General features: G+C 39.4%; 1 protein-coding gene across 1 annotated transcript; it reads left to right on the top strand.

Annotated features, from left to right (window-relative positions):
- Positions 1-547: 547 nt before the first annotated feature.
- Positions 548-17,266, top strand: CLDN12 (claudin 12). The gene is made up of 3 exons (XM_049769139.1): positions 548-633; positions 2,238-2,319; positions 15,970-17,266. The coding sequence occupies exon 3, from the start codon at positions 16,002-16,004 to the stop codon at positions 16,734-16,736; it is 735 nt and encodes a 244-aa protein (XP_049625096.1). The 5' UTR covers positions 548-633; positions 2,238-2,319; positions 15,970-16,001; the 3' UTR covers positions 16,737-17,266.
- The last annotated feature ends 1,913 nt before the right edge of the window (positions 17,267-19,179 follow it).

Raw genomic sequence — 19,179 nt, 5'->3', positions numbered from 1 at the left:
GGGAGATTTGGGGAATTGGTGGTGGGAATGTTGCACTGGTGAAGGAGGGTGTTCTTTATATAACTGAAACCCAACTACAATCATGTTTCTAATCAAATTGTATAAATAAAGATATTTAAAAAAGAATACTGCCACAATGAACCTGGACAGTTCCTTACTAGACTTGGTGTCGAAATAATTTTGTCTAGATCTATTATTGGGGACGACGACGACAAGGATATCTCAAAGAATAAGTCACATTTAATAGTAAACATCTACTCAAATAATCAGTTCAAAACCATTCTGGGTTTCCTTTGGTTTAACTGTTAAGTTCCAGGCCCATAACCCAAATCTACACAGAATAGGCAGTACAGGTGGAAAGGGAGTGAATGACGAAGGGGCGGGAGGAAGAGGTGGGGCGGTGGTCTCAGGATGTTGCCGGGGCTCCGGCAGGCCCGGTGGATTCTGGGAATTGTAGTCCCGGGGCCTGCAGCGCATTCCCGCGGCGGTCCTCTGGGAAGCGGGCTGGCGTTCCCAGAAGCCTCCGGAGCGTCTGGCCGGGAGGGAGCGCACTTCCTGGGAAGCGGCGAGCGAGACGGGCCGGCCCGCGAGGCTCCTGGGCAGGCGGAGGGAATGCCCGGGGTGTAGGCGCAGGTAGGTGTGGCGCTTCCCGGCCTGTTGGCTGGAGGGGCTGCGGGTTCCTGCGTGCGGGGGAAGGTGGCTCGAGTCGACGTTTCTGGAGGCGAACGCGGAGTGAGGCGCTGGACGGATGGAGGAGATGAAGCCCGGAGTTGCAAATGTCGGGGGATTCGGCCTCCGACTGCGGGCGGCCGCTTCCCTCCAGCGCAGGGGCGTTGGGGCTGGTTGTGTAATGGTGACCTGCTTGCGGGACGGGCTGGGCTGGGCTGGGCTGGGGCTTGAGGGCGCTCTCAGCCCTGGCCCTGCGGGGAAGCTCTTTCTCTCTGTGTCACCGGGCCTTGGGGCTCTGGGCTAGACCGGCGGGGGCATCTGAAGCTGCTTCCTTTGCTCCGAGGCTCACCCCAGCTCCCCACACCACCCCCGCGATCTCCAAGGCCGAACTTGGTGACCCCCACTTAGAATAGCCTGTGAGTAGACTCTTAGAAACGTACTGGTAGGTTTGGGGTCAGGACTTGCTCCCTGCCTGAAGCTTTCGGGAATGAATGCGGGGTGTGATGGGGATCAGATGGGCCCGGGTTCAAAGCCAGACTTCCAGCATCCAGAGCAGCACCGCCTTCCAGTCCCCCCGAGCTTTCTCCCTGCCTTAGGCGAGGTTTTGAATTAGAAAAGAGATTTCTATTGATTGACTTCCAGCGGTACCGCTGGTTGCTAACTCAAGAGGCTTCTATTTCCTGGGTGAAAACTTGATTTAGATCTCCCCAGCCGTGACTGCCGCAGGTGTAATGATGGGCCTAGGGCTAGTAGTGCTAGGGCTTCCTCCAGCAAGGAAGCTCTTAAGCGTTTACTAGTTTTCATTACTTCTACTAGTTGAGATAAATACTGCTTGAAGAGGAAGTCTCTGATAGTTAAAAAGATAGATGGAAACATGTAAATGGCAGGTTGAGCATTTGTTTGGCTCTAAATGCAGAAAAGTGTTCCAGTTGCAAATTTCAGGATGCACAGCTTTGATTGGTGCTGTGAGTTTTTTTGTTTTTGTTTTTAAAGCATCAAAGAGGGGCCGGAGCTGTGGTGCAAATGGTAGGGTATCTGCCTTGAACGTGCTAACTTAGGACAGCTCGCAGTTCTATCCCCAGCGTCCTATGTGATTCCCCCCAAGCCAGGAGTGATTTCTGAGTACATAGCCAGGAGGAACCCCTGACCGTCACCGGGTGAGGCCCCAAAAAACAAACAAACAAAAAATAAAAAGTATCAAAAAAATGAATTATTTTACTTCCTGGACAATGAATGGTATGCAGTTTATTCTATATTCTTTTCTATAGCTTATAAAAGGAATCTAAAAATTCATTCAGTATTGATAAAGAAGTTCCAAGACAGTAATGAGACTTTTAGTCCTATTTCTCATCTTCTCAGATGATTACAGCAGATTTAGTTTTTCATCTCTAGCTTACTTATTGATGTATTAAGAACATGTTACTCCCTCTCACTTACTGTACATATATTTTGGTATAGTATTTTATTGATTTAAAATGATAATTTTTTCCCTCATTTTGTGTAAAGTCAAATTGAGCTTTTAACATTGTACTGTAATTATTTTGGTGAATTTTTTTTCGCTTCTTTAGGTCTGGAATATTGCCACTCTGAGTTCATATGTGTATTCTCAGTTGGTTAAAGTTATTTTAGAACCACCAGGAACCTCAAAGAGTAAGTACAATCTGTGATTACTATCTTATTTCTTCTGTACATAGATACTATGCCATGAATCTCATGACAGTGTTTTCACTTATTCAAAATAGTTTTAGTATACACTTCTCTTGTAAGTGCAATAACTGATGACCTACAGTTTATCAGAAAACTCACATTCTGGAGAAAGGACTGTATTATTACCACTAAAACTTGATGTAGCTACTATTATGTTATTGTATTTCTCAGAGTTGGCCCTAAAATATTACGTCTCTTAGTTTTGGGACCATACTCAGTGGTATTCAGAGCTTATTTTTAGCTCTATGTTCAGCGATCACATCTACTGGGTCTAGGAAAGGTCCATATGAGATATTGGGGATCAAACCTGGGCCTGCTGTGTGCGTGGCAGTTGACTTACCAACTTTATTTTTGCTCTGATACTGGAAAAATATTTAATAATGAGTTTTTGAACTTTATTTTAAATCTCAGAAAAATAATCTTTTTTGAAAATGTTTTTATTCACAGTGATAACTTTGATAATATGTAATTGCATACCAAATTTTATCTGTCAGCTTCTCTAAAAGTTAATGTGGAACAGATGATTGACTGACATAAGTGAAGTGGTTGTTTTCAAACTGTCCTTGTTTGATTTGGTTAGCAGTTGCCCTGGAAGTACACTCTGTCAATTATTTTATGGTTCTAGTCATCTGAGATTATTTTGCCCATTGTCCAAGGCATTCATCACCACAGAGTAAATAAGCCTATAGATAATTAATATAAATATAAATTTCTGACAGTGTGCTGCTTTATAAAGAGCTGCCTTTTTTTTTTTTTTTTTTTTTTTTTATGACCTCACAGCTATTCTGAAGAACTTTTTACAAGTTAGAAATTTGAGGTTCAGAGGTTTTCTTCAGTTTGTACATGGAAGGTTGTGATTGACATTTGGGTCTCTGGTTACCTAGGCTAAAATACCAACTACCTTTCAGAGATAACAAGCCCATGTGTGTGTTATGTATAGACAGAGCTAGTGTTCATAACTGCTTCTCAGATTTGTTAAAATGGTCATCTTAGTCTTGCATAGGAAAATAAAAATAAGGAAAATTCTTACAGCAGAAAGCTTCTTTTCCTCCTTGTCATTTTAAAAAGAAAATGTAACTACAAATATAGGGGCCAGAGAGAGAGCATGGAGGTAGAGCTTTTGCCTTCCATGCAGTAGGACAATGGTTTGAATCCCGGCATCCCATATGGTCCTCCAAGCCTGCCGGAGGTGAGTTCTGAGTGTAGAGCCAGGAGTAACCCTTGAGCAAAAGCTGGGTCCGGCATCCCATATGATCCTCCAAGCCTGCCGGGGTTGATTTCTGAGTATAGAGCCAGGAGTAACCCTTGAGCAAAAGCCAGATGTGACCCAAAAACCAAAAAAAAAAAAAAAAAAAAGAAAAAATGTAACTACAAATATAATCTTGACTTTGACTTTGATAATCAGAAAATTGAAAAAATTAGTTGGTTATATTAACCACTCTCAACAAAGGGGAGTATATCCATATATTTCATACCTAAAAGTTGAGAACACGCAAATCAGTGTTATATTAGATGGAGCCTCGAACAATTAAGGAAATTAACCTGTATTGCCAAACAGATATTTATTTCTACCTATAAATAATTCATATTTCTTAGAAGTTTCTGGAGGAAGAAATAAAATAAAAAAACCTTTATTTTATTTACTTATTTATTTATTTGGCACTTGGGCCACACCCAGTGGTGCTAAGGGATTACTTCTGGCTTTGAGTTCAGAAATTACTCCTGGCAGGCTCGGAGGATCAGATGGGATGCCAGGTATTGAACCCAGGTCAGCTGCTTGCAAGGAAAATGCCTTACCCTCTATGCTATTCACTCTGGCCTTATGATCTTTATTTTAAAGAAGAAAAGAGACTTTGACCAGTAAAGAGAGTAAAGAAAGGGATTGATATAAAGGCAGCTTTGAGACTTCAGATCACAAGATGTGAATAAATGGAACTGATACTGTAGAAAACTTATAACTTCCTTCTGTATCTTGGCCATACCCTTATGGACCTTCTTTTTGTTCATTTGACAAATAAGTGAATGCCTTCTATTGTGCCAGCATTGGACACAGGGAGAAGAAAAGAAAAAAACAACAACAAAGAAAGCTCTTTGTTCTTCTGGAATTCAGTCTGGTAGGAAAGATAAACACTAAACAAGTACTATAAGATAATTACTACCAAAGAAAAAGTACAAAGACCATTACCAGGGGCAGAGAGAAGGGACTGTTTAGAATCAGCTTTCCTAGAAACCAGAAAGATGAAAAATATACTGTCTAGACAAATAATATAATGAGATTAAGAATGTTCTTAGAGGAAGAATAGCATGAGAAAAGCTCTTAGCCAAATTAAAAATTGAAAATTTGAAAAGTTTAGAGAAAAACTGTATGTCTACTTAGTCTGCAATGTCTAAGATGGGACAGTGACACACAGCAGTTTGAGAATTTAGAGGAAGATGACACTTTGGTAGAATTTGAAACTTTGGAAACTATAGAAAGGATTTAAAAATTAATAAAATTGGGCCCGGAGAGATAGCACAGCGGTGTTTGCCTTGCAAGCAGCCTATCCAGGACCAAAGGTGGTTGGTTCAAATCCCAGTGTCCCATATGGTCCCCCCCATGCCTGCCAGGAGTTATTTCTGAGCAGACAACCAGGAGTAACCCCTGAGCACTGCCGGGTGTGGCCTAAAAATAAAAAAAATAAAACTTAATAAAATTTTAAAAATTTTAATTGCATGGTTAAGAAATACAGTAAGATTATATTTGAATTTGAGAAAAATTCTCCATTTAAAATTAAATGACGTGGAACAAGATAAAGAGTTTTTTTTTAATCCTTGATTTATAAACAGATCTTTACCAGTGGCACTTGGATTACTCCTGGCTCTGAGTTCAGGAATCACTCCTGGCAAGTGACGATGATACCAGGGATCGAACCCAGGTTGGCTGTGTGCAAGACAATGCCTTAACCATTTTGCTATTGCTCTGGCACCACTCTCTTTGAGTTTTAAATTGCTAAACATATTCTTTCCAGTTCTATAAAATGTTATTTTGTTCCCTAATGGACTATTTAACTTACTAGTAAATAAAATGTATGTGGAATTAACAGCAAGGTTTTAAAAGCAAGCAGAAGGACTGGAAAGATAGTACAGCTTGTAGGACTAACTCAGGTTTGAGCTCTGACATTCTATATTCTTGGGCCCTTCAGGGTGCAGAGCCAAGAGCACCTGTTTATAACCCCCCCCCCAAAAAAAAGGGTAAACAAAGTTGTAAATAGCTAAGGCAATTTCAGCATTGTTGTCAAAATTTTATTTGTGAAAAAATTTCATCACAATGCTCTAGAGAATTTTTGTGTTCCAAGTTTCTGGAATTTAAGCTAAAAATCCTTCTACAAGCGCTGGAGTGATAGTACAGTGGATAGGGCTTTTGCCTTGCATGCAGCCGACCCAGGTTTGATCCCCAGCATCCTATATGTTTCCCTGACCCTGTCAGGAGTAATTGAGCCCAGAGCCAGGAGTAACCCCTGAGCACTGCCTAGTATGGTTCTGAAACCAAAAAAGAAAGAAAGAAAGAAAAAGAAAGAAAGAAAGAAAGAGAGAGAGAGAGAGAGAGAGAGAGAGAGAGAGAGAAAGAAAGAAAGAAAGAAAGAAAGAAAGAAAGAAAGAAAGAAAGAAAGAAAGAAAGAAAGAAAGAAAGAAAGAAAGAAAGAAAGAAAGAAGAAAGAAAGAAGAAAGAGAAAGAAAGAAAGAAAGAAAGAAAGAAAGAAAGAAAGAAAGAAAGAAAGAAAGAAAGAAAGAAAGAAAGAAAGAAAGAAAAAAGAGAAAGAAAGAAAGAAAGAAAGAAAGAGAGAAAAGAAGAAGGAGGAGGAGGAGGAGGAGGAAGGAAGGAAGGAAGGAAGGAAGGAAGGAAGGAAGGAAGGAAGGAAGGAAGGAAATGAAATTATTAATACAAAAGTAATAAAGTCATCCTAATCTTGGATTTTTTTGTTTTGTTTTGTTTTGGGCCTACATCCAAGTGTGCTCAACCTACTCCTTGCTCTGTGCTTAGGGATCATTCCTGGTGAGCTCAGGGGATTATATGCTATGCTGGGGATAGAACCCAGTTCTAAATATCAAATAAGTGCTGTACTTGCTATATTATCACTCTGGTCTCCCATCTTGATTTCTTTAATTACAGGGTAGCTTAAATGGAGGAAATCTTAATTAATACATATATTAATATATATGTATATGCTCACTTTCTCTGAAAGCAAGAAGGAATTGTGATAGGGATATGACTCTGAATAGGTTATCTGACAGAATTCTGAAACTTTGAAAGAAACTGGAACATTTTTCTAATGTTTTTACAGCTTTAAATCATTCTGTTTGCTCCATCTTTCTCAAATCCAGTATGAAATTTTTATGATCAGATATCTTTTTTTTTTTTTTTTTTTTTTTGGTTTTTGGGCCACACCCAGCATTGCTCAGGAGTTACTCCTGGCTGTCTGCTCAGAAATAGCTCCTGGCAGGCACAGGGGACCATATGGGACACCGGGATTTGAACCAACCACCTTTGGTCCTGGATCGGCTACTTGCAAGGCAAACACCGCTGTGCTATCTCTCCGGGCCCATGATCAGATATCTTATTGTATCATCTAGCTTAATACATAACTGATCATTTGACATTTATTAATCATAGAATCGATTCACTTTTAGCATTTGGAGTCTGACTGAATGTTCTTTTCCTCAGTCTGACTGTTAATACATTGGAGCAAGGTCTAGATTTTAATAGTCTTAATGTCCTTTCTGGACCTGGTTTTGTTTATGCCTGTTACTCAATGAATATATATTGCATAAAATATTGCTTAGGAAAGCCACATACTTTTCCAGTTCTACTTATCAATAACATACCTTTGTGAGTTACTGTGGTCTTGGGACAGTGCCCCATTCTTTTGATGGTTTTTATGGTGCCAGGAACAGATCCCAGTTCTTATAGGATGACGTGTGGCAGGTACTATGCAAGTTGCTCAAAGTGTATGTGGGAGATAGTGTATGTTTATAGTTAAGTCCATATTCCTAGATATTTCTGCCAGTAAAACTATTGCTACTTCAGGGCAGAGAAAGGCACTTTCTTTGCATGCAGCTGACCCTGGTTTAATTCCTGGCATCATTTATGGACACCCAAGGATTGCCAGGGGTCACTGCTGAGCATAGCCAGGAGTAGTTCAAATTGCCTTCCCTTATTCCCCAAATAACATTGCTAAGCTACTGATAAGATAAATATATCATATTATAGTATAATATGTTAATACATGTTAGTATATTAATATATTAGTATATAATAATAATATTGCTTTCTAAAGATTCTCCCATTGAAACACATTTGGGGGAGCTGGTTGCTGCTTTGGGCTCTGAAGCACAGCAGGTAGCCATTCTGGACTCTCCTGTGTCCTGGACTTTGGTCCTCCCCACCCATTGTTCCTTGGGGGTGCCTCTTCAGAGATTAGCTGTCTCCCGCCTACAAAGTGTGAAGCTGTTTGCTGCTGTGTGCTCTGAAGTATTGCAGGCAGATATTCTGGACTACCTTCTCTACTCCTCTGTGTCCTGGACCTTGGTCTTCCCCACCCATCATTTTCTGGGGGTACTTGTTCAGAGGTGAGCTATCCCACTCAAAAAGGATGGAGCCAAGGGAGCATGGCCCTTAAAGCAAATGATCAGACAATGGAAAATATACTCAAAGAATGTGAACAAATGAAAATAGAAGTCTTTGATAAATTCAAAAGAAACAACATACGAATCATTGGGAATCCAGAGACCCAGAAAGAATCAACAGTCAAGAACATCATTATAGAAAAACTCCCAGAGATAAAGAGTGCATGCAATGAAATCCTGCATGCCCAAAGAGTCCCAGCTAGAAGAGACTAATGGGAAGCACCCCAAGACACATCCTAGTCACATGACGAACCCCACAGATAGGGATAGAATGCTGAAAGCAGCAAGATCGAAGGCAGAAATTACATTCAAAGGAGCATCCTTAAGATTTATAGCAGACATGTCAAAAACCCTCAAGGCCAGACGGCAGGGGTGAGATATAGTGACAAAACTCAGAGAAATGAATGCATATCCTAAAATACGGCACCCAGTCAGACTCACTTTCAGGTTTGAAGGAAGGATATGTGGCTTCATTGATAAACAACAGCTCAGAAACTTTACAGACTCAAAACCAGACTTAAAAGAAAAGGGCTACTTTAAGACAAGACAGACCAACAGATGCAACAAAGTCCTATATAAATGTGACTATAAATCCCATAGCAATTATCTCTCAGTGTCAATAGAAGAAATACACCAGTTAAGAGACACAGAATGGCAAATGGATCAAAAAGCTGAAACCAACGTTCCGCTGCCTACAAGAAACACACCTGAATAGTTAGAACAAACATAGACTCAAAATCAAAGGCTGGAGGAAAATCATCCAAGCAGATAACTAACTCCCTTAAAAAAGCTGGAATGGGCCCGGAGAGATAGCACAGGGCGTTTGCCTTGCAAGCAGCCGATCCAGGACCAAAGGTGATTGGTTCGAATCCCAGTGTCCCATATGGTCCCCCGTGCCTGCCAGGAGCTGTTTCTGAGCAGACAGCCAGGAGTAACCCCTGAGCAAGGCCGGGTGTGGCCCAAAAACCAAAAAAAAAAAAAAAAAAAAAAAAGCTGGAATGGCCATATTAATATGAGATGACATAAATTTTAGACTCAGAAAAGATAAAGATTGATATATTGTACTAATCAGAGGATATGTACAACAGGAAGAAATCACATTCCTAAACACCCAATGAGGGACCAGAAAAATATTTAACACAGCTATTGACAAATCTGAAAGAAGATATCAGTAGCAACACAATAACAGTGAGAGACCAAAACACAACTCTGTCAACCCTTGATAGGTAAACTAGGCTGAAACCCAACAAGAATATACTAGATCTAAAAGAAGAAATGGAGGTAAATGGCTCAGTAGATATAGATATAGATATCCAGAAAACTGGATACACATTCTTCTCCAATGCATATGGTTATTCTCTAGGATAGAGGACTGGCTGACCCATAAAACATACTTCAAAATATCAATGGGATAGAAATTGTACAGCCTACCTTTTCAGATAACAAGGCAGTAAAATTAGAAGTGAACTACAAAAGGACACAGAAGAAAAACTTTTAACACCTGAAAATTAAATAGCTCAGTACTGGAGAACCAGTGGTCAGAGGTGAAATCAAGAGGAAATCAAAACATTCCTGGAAACAAAATAACAATGAAGACACAAATTTTCAGAATTTATGGGGCAAAGCAAAACCAGTACTAAGAGGAAAATATATAGCTCTGCAAGTACACATCAGAAAGGAAGAATGGGCCTACTTAAAAATTAATGACACAGCTTATAAAATTCAAAAATGATCAACAAAACGAACAAAAAATAGGCAGAAGGAAATAACAAAGTTTAGAGCAGAAATCATTGAAGTGGAAATCAATAAAACAATCCTAAAGATCAACAAAAGCAAAAGTTGGTTCTTTGAAAAAATAAACAAGATTGATAAACCACTAGCAAAACTCACAAAGAAAGGAAGAGAGATAAATCCAATAAAACATTAGGAATGAAAAGGAAGAGAGCACTCTAGAATCTGCAGAGGTACAAAAGTAATCAGAGACTACTTTGAGAAACTATGCCATGAAACATGAGAATCTAGAAGAAATGCATAAATTATAATCTCCCACAGTTAAACAAGGATGATCTAGCATATCTAAACAGACCCATCATTAATGAGGAAATTAAGATGGTCATCAAGAGTCTCCCCAAAGACAAAAGCCCAGGCCAGATGTATTCACTAACAAATTCTTTCAAACATTTCTAGAGGAACTACTGCCAATTCTTTTCAGACTCTTTCATGAAATTGAAGAATTAGAAACACTCCCAAATAGGTTCTATGAAGCTAACATCACCTTGATACCAAAACCAGACAAAGATGCTGCAAAAAAAAAAAAAAGAAAGAAAGAAAGAAAGAAAGAAAGCTACAGATCAAAATCCCTCATGAACACACATGCTGAGATCCTCAACAAAATCATGGCAAATAGGATCCAATACCTCATAAGGTTATTCACCAGGACCCAGAAATGCAAGGATGGTTTGACATTCGTAAATCAATCAACATAATACACCATATCAACAAAAGAAAAATTAAAAATCATATGATCATATGAATAGATGCAGACAAAGCATTCAGTAAGGCCCAACACCCATTCTTGATTAAAAAAAAAAGACTCATGGGGCCGGAGAGATAGCATGGAGGTAAGGCAGTTGCTTTTCATGCAGAAGGACAGTGGTTCGAATCCCGGTATCCCATATGGTCCCCCATGCCTGCCAGGAGCAATTTCTGAGCTTGGAGCCAGGACTGATCCCTGAGCGCTGCCAGGTGTGATCCAAAAACAAAAAATAAAACAAACTAAACTCATCAAAAGGGAATGGAAGGAACTTTTCTCAATATAGTTACAGCCATCTACCACAAGCCAATGCAAGTCTTATTCTCAAAGTAGATAAACTAAAAGCCATTTCTCCTTAATCTGGTTCAAGACAAGGCTGTCCTCTTTCACCACTTCTATTCAACACAGTGCTGGAAGTTCTTGCCATAGCAATTAGGCAAGAAAAAGATCAAGAGCATCCAGTTAGAAAAAGAAACCAAGCTCTCACTGTTTACAGATGGCATGCTACTATATTTAGAATACCTTAACTACCATAAAGCTCTTAGAAACAATAGATACATATAGCAAAGTGGCAGGCTACAAAATTAACACGCAAAAATCAATGGCTTATACATAGTAATAAAGAGGAAATGTACATTAAAAAATCATGTTTACTCAGATATCTTGGAGTCCACTGAACTAAAGAGATGAAAGACCTATACAAAGAAAACTACAAAACCCTGCTTCAAGAAATAAAAAAGGACACACGGAAATGGAGACACATAACCCTCTTCATGGATTGGCAGGATTAACATAATTGAAATTGCAGTACTCCCCCAAGGCATTATGCAGATTTAATGTAATTCCACTTAAGGTACCCATGACATTTTTCAAAGAAGTGGATCAAACACTCCTGAAATTCATCTGGAACAATAAACATGCACAAATAGTTAGAGCAACGCTTGGGAAAAGAAATACCCTCTCCTCTCCTTACTTTTCTCTTTCCTCTCTCTTCTCTCTCCTCACCTCTACCCTCTTTTCTTTCCTCACCTCTATCCTCACCTCTACCCTCTCCTCACCTCTGCTAGCCTCTATTCTCTCCCTTCATCTCCCTCCTTTTCCATTCTACATCTGCTTTCACAACTCTTTCCTCCTCTTCCCTCTCCATTCCCCACTCCCCCCTCTGCTATCCTCTCCTCTTCTTCTCCTTTCCTCTTCTTTTACCTCCTCTCTTTTCCCTTTCCCTCCTCCCCCCTCCTTTCCTCTCCTATCCAACTCCTCTTACCACCCCTCCTCGACTCCCTTTTTCCCTTCCTTTTCCTTTTTTTTTTTTTTTTTTTGTCACAATTGGCTGCACCAGGTTTGGTGTTCTTGGGTCATTCCTATTGGTACCAAGCAATACCAGGAATAAAACTGAAGGTCCTGAAACTGCAAGACATGTACTTTACCTCTGATTGATATTCCTTATCTTTCAAGTTCTTTATTTTTTCCTGATACAGTCTAAAATAAAAAAGGGGGGGGAGAAATGGAGGCATCACCTTCCCAAATTTAAATTGTACTACAAAGCAATAGTTATTAAAACAGCATGGTATTGGAATAAAGAAAGAACCTCAGATAAGTGGAATAGACTTTGAGTATTCAGAGAATGATCCTCAGGCATACAAGCAATTACTATTTGATAAAGGGTGCGAAATGGAACAGGGATAGCCTCTTCAGCAAGTGGTGTTTGGACAACTGGTCAGCCACTTGCAAAGAAGCGAACTCAGACCCCATGTAACATCATGCACAAAGATGAAATCCAAATGGATTAAAGACCTTGATATCAGATCCGAAACCATAAGGTATATAGAACGTCATGTAGATAAAATACTCCATGATGTTAAGACTAAAGGCATCTTCAAGGAGGAAACAGCACTCTCCAAATAAGTGGAAGCAGAGAGATAGGACTATATTAAGCTGAGAAGCTTCTGCACTTCAAAGGAAATAGTGCCTAGGATACAAAAGCCACCCACAGAATGGGAGAAACTATTCACCTAATAGTCATCAGATAAGGGGCTAATATCGAAAATATACAAGATACTGACAGAATTTAACAAGGAAAAAAAAAACATTTAACCCCATCATAAAATGGGTGAAGAAATGAACAGATACTTTGTCAAAGAAGAAATACAAATGGCCAAAAGGCATATGAAAAAATACTCCACTAAATGATCACTAATCATTAGGGAGATATACATCAGAACAACAGTGTGGTACCATCTCATGCCACAGAGACTGGCACACATCACAAAGAACAAGTACAGTCAGTGCTGGCAGGGATGTGGTGAGAAAGGAACTCTCATTCACTGTTGGTGGGAATGCTGTCTAGTCCAGCCTTTATGGAAAACAATATGGAGATTCCTCAAATAAACTGGAAATTGAGCTCCCATCTGATCCAGCTATACTACTCATATATATATATATATATATATATATATATATATATATATATATATATATATATACATACATACACACACCTTAGGTACACAAAAACGCAATACAAAATTTTTTTTGCCTTCCTCACACCTACATCATTGCAGTGCTATTTACAATAGCCAGACTCTGGAAACAACCCAGATGCCCTTCAACAGATGAATGGCTAAAGAAACTGTGGCACATATACACAATGTAATATTATGCAGCCGTCAGGAGAGATGAAGTTATGAAATTTTCCTACACATGGATGGACATGGAAACTATCATGCTGAGTAAAATAAGCCAGAGGGAGAGAGATACAGAATAGTCTCACTCATCTTTGGGCTTATGGAAAATAAAAGACAATCTTGTAATATTGTCACGATATGAAGCTCAACACAAAAAGTGGTGAGTGCAGTTAAAGAAATAGCCACAGTAATAACTATCATGACAATGTTAGTGAGTGATGGTAATAGAATGCTAGTCTCAAATACAGGCAGGGGATAGGGCAGGAGGCAGATTAGTAGCATTGGTGCTGAAAATGTTGCAGTAGTGACGTGGGGTGTTATTTTTATGACTGAACCTAACTGTAATCATGTTTGTAATCATGGTGCTTAAATAAAGATATAAAAAACACATTTGGGAAATGTCTTCAGTATTTTTATTTCCTGAGAAAATATGTCACCTTAACATAATATTTGACTCTAAATACAGTACTCTGAAGTAAGATAATTAGGGAGTAGGGGGTTATTGTCGTACCTAGCAGTGCTCAGAGACTACTCCTGTCTTACGTTTAGGGGTCATTCTTGTCAGTACTCAGATGATTATTTGCAGAGCTGAGAATAGAACTGGGTCAGCCCCATTCAATTAAAGAACTGGCAAGTGCTTATTCTCTATATTGTCTTTTTGGCCTAAAATAAAATATCTTTGATTTTTGGGCCACACCTGGCAATGCTCACAGATTACTTCTTTTTGGCTATGTACTCAGGAATTACTCCTGGTGGTACTTGCTAGACCATATGGGATGCCATTTCAATCAGGTATTGAGCCCTGATCAGCCACATGCAAGGCAAACCCCTACCTGCTGTACTATATTCTGTTCCTAAAATAAGAATATCTTAAAGTTTAGAATTTTCTTGGCCCTTTGTTATGTGACTAAAAGAAATAAAAATGCTACCTCTTGGGCCCAGAGAGATAGCACAGCGGTGTTTGCCTTGCAAGCAGCCGATCCAGGACCTAAGATGGTTGGTTCGAATCCCGGTGTCCCATATGGTCCCCCGTGCCTGCCAGGAGCTATTTCTGAGCAGACAGCCAGGAGTAACCCCTGAGCACCACCGGGTGTGGCCCAAAAACTTAAAAAAAAAAAAAGTGCTACCTCTTACTCATATTTTATCTCTTTTTTTTTTTTTGGTTTTTGGGCCACACCCATTTGATGCTCAGGGGTTACTCCTGGCAATGTGCTCAGAAATCGCCCTGGCTTGGGGGGACCATATGGGACGCCGGGGGATCGAACCGCGGTCCGTTCCTTGGCTAGCGCTTGTAAGGCAGACACCTTACCTCTAGTGCCACCTTCCCGGCCCCATATTTTATCTCTTAAGCGGATTTGATAAAAGGCAGAGAAAATATTTGAATGATGTTTGGACACCAATTTAAGAGAAATCAAAGATGACTTTTAGAATATTATGTGTATATATATATATAAGAAATGTCATATTTTAATTTTGGATGAAAGAGAAGCCTAATTAATATCTTTTCTTTAGAATTATTTCAAAACTTTATAATTACCTTTGGGGGCGGAGAGATAGCATGGAGGTAGGGTGTTTGCCTTGCATGCAGAAGGATGGTGGTTCAAATCCTGGCATCCCATATTGTCCCCTGAGCCTGCCATGAGTGATTTCTGAACGTAGAGCCAGGAGGAACCTGAACGCTACCGGGTGTTGCCCAAAATACAAAAAAACAAACTTTACATTCATCTTATTTGAGTAGTAGTGATATAATAATTATTGGCATAACAATTTGAAAAGTACTCAGGTCACTTGCAGTTATCCATTAAACAGTTGAGCAGAATAGAATAATTTCAAGAACTTTTTTGATGTCTATTTGTTCTTTTGAGATGAATCAGTCCATTTACATTTTCTAAATTTACAGTGTCCCTGGCTTATAAGATTGAGGTGTGTTTGCTCTTTATTTTTCCTTTGTAGGATTTACTCAGAACATGTTATTTGAGCTTCTCTATTTTGTCAAGCACTTGAGCTGATCACTGAGTGCTATGAGATAGTTACCACTTTAGTCTTATAGACCATTCATAAAGAAACTTATGAAAGGCATTGTCACTTTTCATTTTGCAGATGAGGAAAAGGAGACACTGAGAATAGCTGTTGCTGGTACAGAATCATTTGATTAGTGAGGAAGTGGGGATTAGAACTCAAGCAGTCTGCCTAAGAGTATACCTACTTTTTTGCTTTTCCATAGACCTGTGTTTTTCTTAAACTACCTTTACCTTACTATATGCAAGTCTCATTTTACATCAGAAGTTGAATTTGTGTTGTCTGAATTTGGTGGTTGCTTTGTATTGAGCAGCTGGCACATGAAAGTGCTTGATTTATGTATGTTGAATGAATGAGTAGAGACAGCTAACCCAGGATTCCAGATGTATTGTTAAGGGAATTTAAAATTACGTTGGTTGTTTCTCTGATGGACTATGAAGGAAAAATGCTTATGACTAAAAACTTTTCTCACTGCATGACCCGGTTGGTGACAGAGAGGTATGTCTGCACCTATGCCCGGATGCCACAAGCACATGTTTGTATACATTCATGCTATACATAGAGTGGAAATGAGCAAAACTTTTCTTTTTGTCATTTCAAAATTAGTAATATTGCCAATTGACATCATACTTTTTGCTCTGTTCTTCTACTTTCCCCTTACAATTTGTCCTCTTGTGTGTCATTTCTCCTCAGTTCGACAGACAAGCCTGAAAGAGCCTGTTATCATGGGCTGTCGAGATGTCCATGCAGCCACCGTCCTCTCATTCCTGTGTGGAATTGCCTCAGTAGCAGGCCTCTTTGCGGGGACTCTACTGCCCAACTGGAGAAAATTACGGCTGATCACGTTCAACAAAAATGAAAAGAACCTGACTGTTTACACTGGCCTCTGGGTAAAGTGTGCCCGATATGATGGGAGCAGTGACTGCCTGATGTATGACACCACTTGGTACTCATCAGTTGACCAGCTAGATCTTCGGGTCCTACAATTTGCCCTGCCTCTCAGCATATTGATTGCCATGGGGGCACTACTGCTTTGCCTAATTGGAATGTGTAACACAGCCTTCAGGTCCTCAGTGCCCAATGTCAAGCTGGCCAAGTGTTTGGTGAATAGTGCAGGCTGCCATCTGGTAGCTGGGCTTTTCTTTTGCCTGGCAGGTATTGTGAGCCTTTCCCCATCTATCTGGGTCATATTTTATAATACCCATCTGAATAGGAAGTTTGAGCCAGTCTTTACATTTGACTACGCAGTATATGTCACTGTTGCTAGTGCTGGGGGTCTATTTATGACTTCCCTTCTTCTTTTTATTTGGTATTGTGCATGCAAATCTTTGCCTTCGCCTTTCTGGCAACCACTTTACTCACATCCTGCCAGTATGCACACTTACTCACAACCCTATTCAGCACGCTCCCGTCTCTCTGCCATTGAGATTGACATTCCAGTAGTTTCACACACTACCTAATGGGGAAATAGTTGTTAAGAAAAACTTTGGTAGCCTCACATCCCCATATACAAGGAGCTATTTTGAACCTGTATACATTTTTCTTTTACTTCTGACCAGTCAGTGAAACCAAATTTATATGTTCTTGTAGAATGAAGTGCTGCTAGTTTTTATGAAAGTGCTTTGTATTAAATGTGAATTATTTCCTTTTACTCTTACACTAGAGTTTTTAACCTTCATATTAATACCAGTTAGTAGAAAGAATCTTTGTCTCAAGTGAGGTGACTTAGAGCAACTTATAAAGTTGAAAATGTTGGCCAAGAGGAGGTATTGTATGTATTCTGAATATTTCAGATGGTTTATTGTTCTTCCCCAAAATATTTAAAGCTGGAAAAAAGATTACTTCAAATATAAGAAATTTATGTCTGGTAGGGTAATACTTTTAAGAGTAGTCAGCTTAAGACTGCTACTTACTTTCACATGCCTAATTATATTGAATATGGCCTAGTGTTTTGAAGATTATTTTGTGAGTTATCTTCTACCTCATGCCAATGTTTAAGAATTATGTGCATTTTAAGTGATGCCAGAAAGAATAAGCCTAACATTTTAAGTGTTTACTATCAGTGAGTAATATATTACATGATTATAAATGCTAATAATTCTATAAATTCTTGGAGTTAAAATGTGCCAGGTGATTGGTGCTTCCTCTGAGGCAGTAAAACCTATTCCCTAATATAAAGTGGTATTCAAGTCTCTGTGACTAAGACAAAGGAGGATCAAGTAGTATATTTTTTATAATAGTGGTCAAACATAGTCATCTGTTCTCCAGTGATAGTATTTTTACCTTTTGAGTGAGGGATGAAAGTTAAGGCATGATTTTGCATCACTACATTCATCACTATAATCATCATTGATTCAGTTTCTCCACCATCACTAATTTTTGTTTTTTTTTTTTGTTTGTTTGTTTGTTTTGGGCCACACCCGGTAATGCTCAGGGATTACTCCTGGCTATGCGCTCAGAAGTTGCTCCTGGCTTGGGGGACCATATGGGACACCGGGGGATCGAACTGCGGTCCGTCCAAGGCTAGCGCAGGAAAGGCAGGCACCTTACCTCTAGCGCCACCGCCCAGCCCCACCATCACTAATTTTACTTTCCTAAGCATTTATTTTTGTGCAATACTTTAGTAGGTGCTATACATGAAAAAGCATGAGATCTCACCCCATTCACAAATGTATTTTACTAGGGAAGATAAACCAATAATATCTTAATTTAAAATTAATAGTATAAACTGACTTCATTGGTAGTTGCTCTTAATTTCAATATATTTCAGTGGTGTATTTCAGCTGAGGCATGTTGTACAATATCAGCAATATTCTAAAACTTTTTTATTATAGTTCTTTTAGTGCAGGGATTCTTAAAGTTTTTCCATTTGTGACCTATTATTGTCCGAGAAATTTTTATGTGACACCTAAGGATATAGGTATATTAAATAAGTATACAAATAAAATGTTTGCTAATAACAAATCATAAATTTATTTTATAATAAAACCCATACTCAGTTATAAGATTCTATATAATTAGGGTTATAATCCACAGTTTAAGAAGTCAGGCTTTAAAGCAGTGGTCTTCAACTGTTGGTCTCCAGACTGGTTCAATCCATAATTGTAAAAAGGTTGAAAATCACTGCTGTGTTTTATTAACTGCCCGTTTTCATACTTGGTCCTGGTTAAAAACTACTGCTTTAAGTGCCTACTTTAAATGCTGTCATATAGGCTGGAGCAATAGCACAGTGGGTAGGGCATTTGCCTTGCACACAGCTGACCCAGGATGGACTCGGGTTCGATTCCCCAGCAACTCATATGGTCCCCTGAGCCTGCCAGGAGTAATTTCTGAGTGCAGAGTGAGGAGTGACCACTGAGCATCGCCTGGTGTGGCGCCAAAATCTAAATAAATAAATGTTTAAAAAAATAATTGCTGTCATAATACTATATCAGTTTCATGATAATAGAAAAAAGTAAGAGAAATTGTTCATCTCTGAAAAATATAATGTATTGGAGAAGAAAGGAGTATTTAAAATGTCTTTTATACTGGGTTAACATTTTGCTGAAGTAATTCTGAGATGGAATTAAAAATTCAGGGATGTTCGGTCTTTGCCTTGGTGAATTTGAGCTGATTAGCTGGTTTAGTTAGTACTGTATTCATAAGGATTTTATTCTGTTAACCCTTAAAAAGTTCCTGAACAGGGCCCAGAGAGATAGCACAGCGGCATTTGCCTTGCAAGCAGCCGATCCAGGACCAAAGGTGGTTGGTTCGAATCCCGGTGTCCCATATGGTCCCCCGTGCCTGCCAGGAGCTATTTCTGAGCAGACCGCCAGGAGTAACCCCTGAGCATCGCCAGGTGTGGCCCAAAAACAAAAAACAACAACAACAACAAAAGTTCCTGAACAGCTTGTTGCATGGGAA

Source organism: Suncus etruscus, chromosome 1 (assembly GCF_024139225.1).
Source record: "Suncus etruscus isolate mSunEtr1 chromosome 1, mSunEtr1.pri.cur, whole genome shotgun sequence".
Lineage (NCBI taxonomy): Eukaryota > Metazoa > Chordata > Mammalia > Eulipotyphla > Soricidae > Suncus > Suncus etruscus.
The sequence above is the reverse complement of the archived record's forward strand: the minus strand, read 5'-3'. Positions and strand labels throughout refer to the sequence as shown.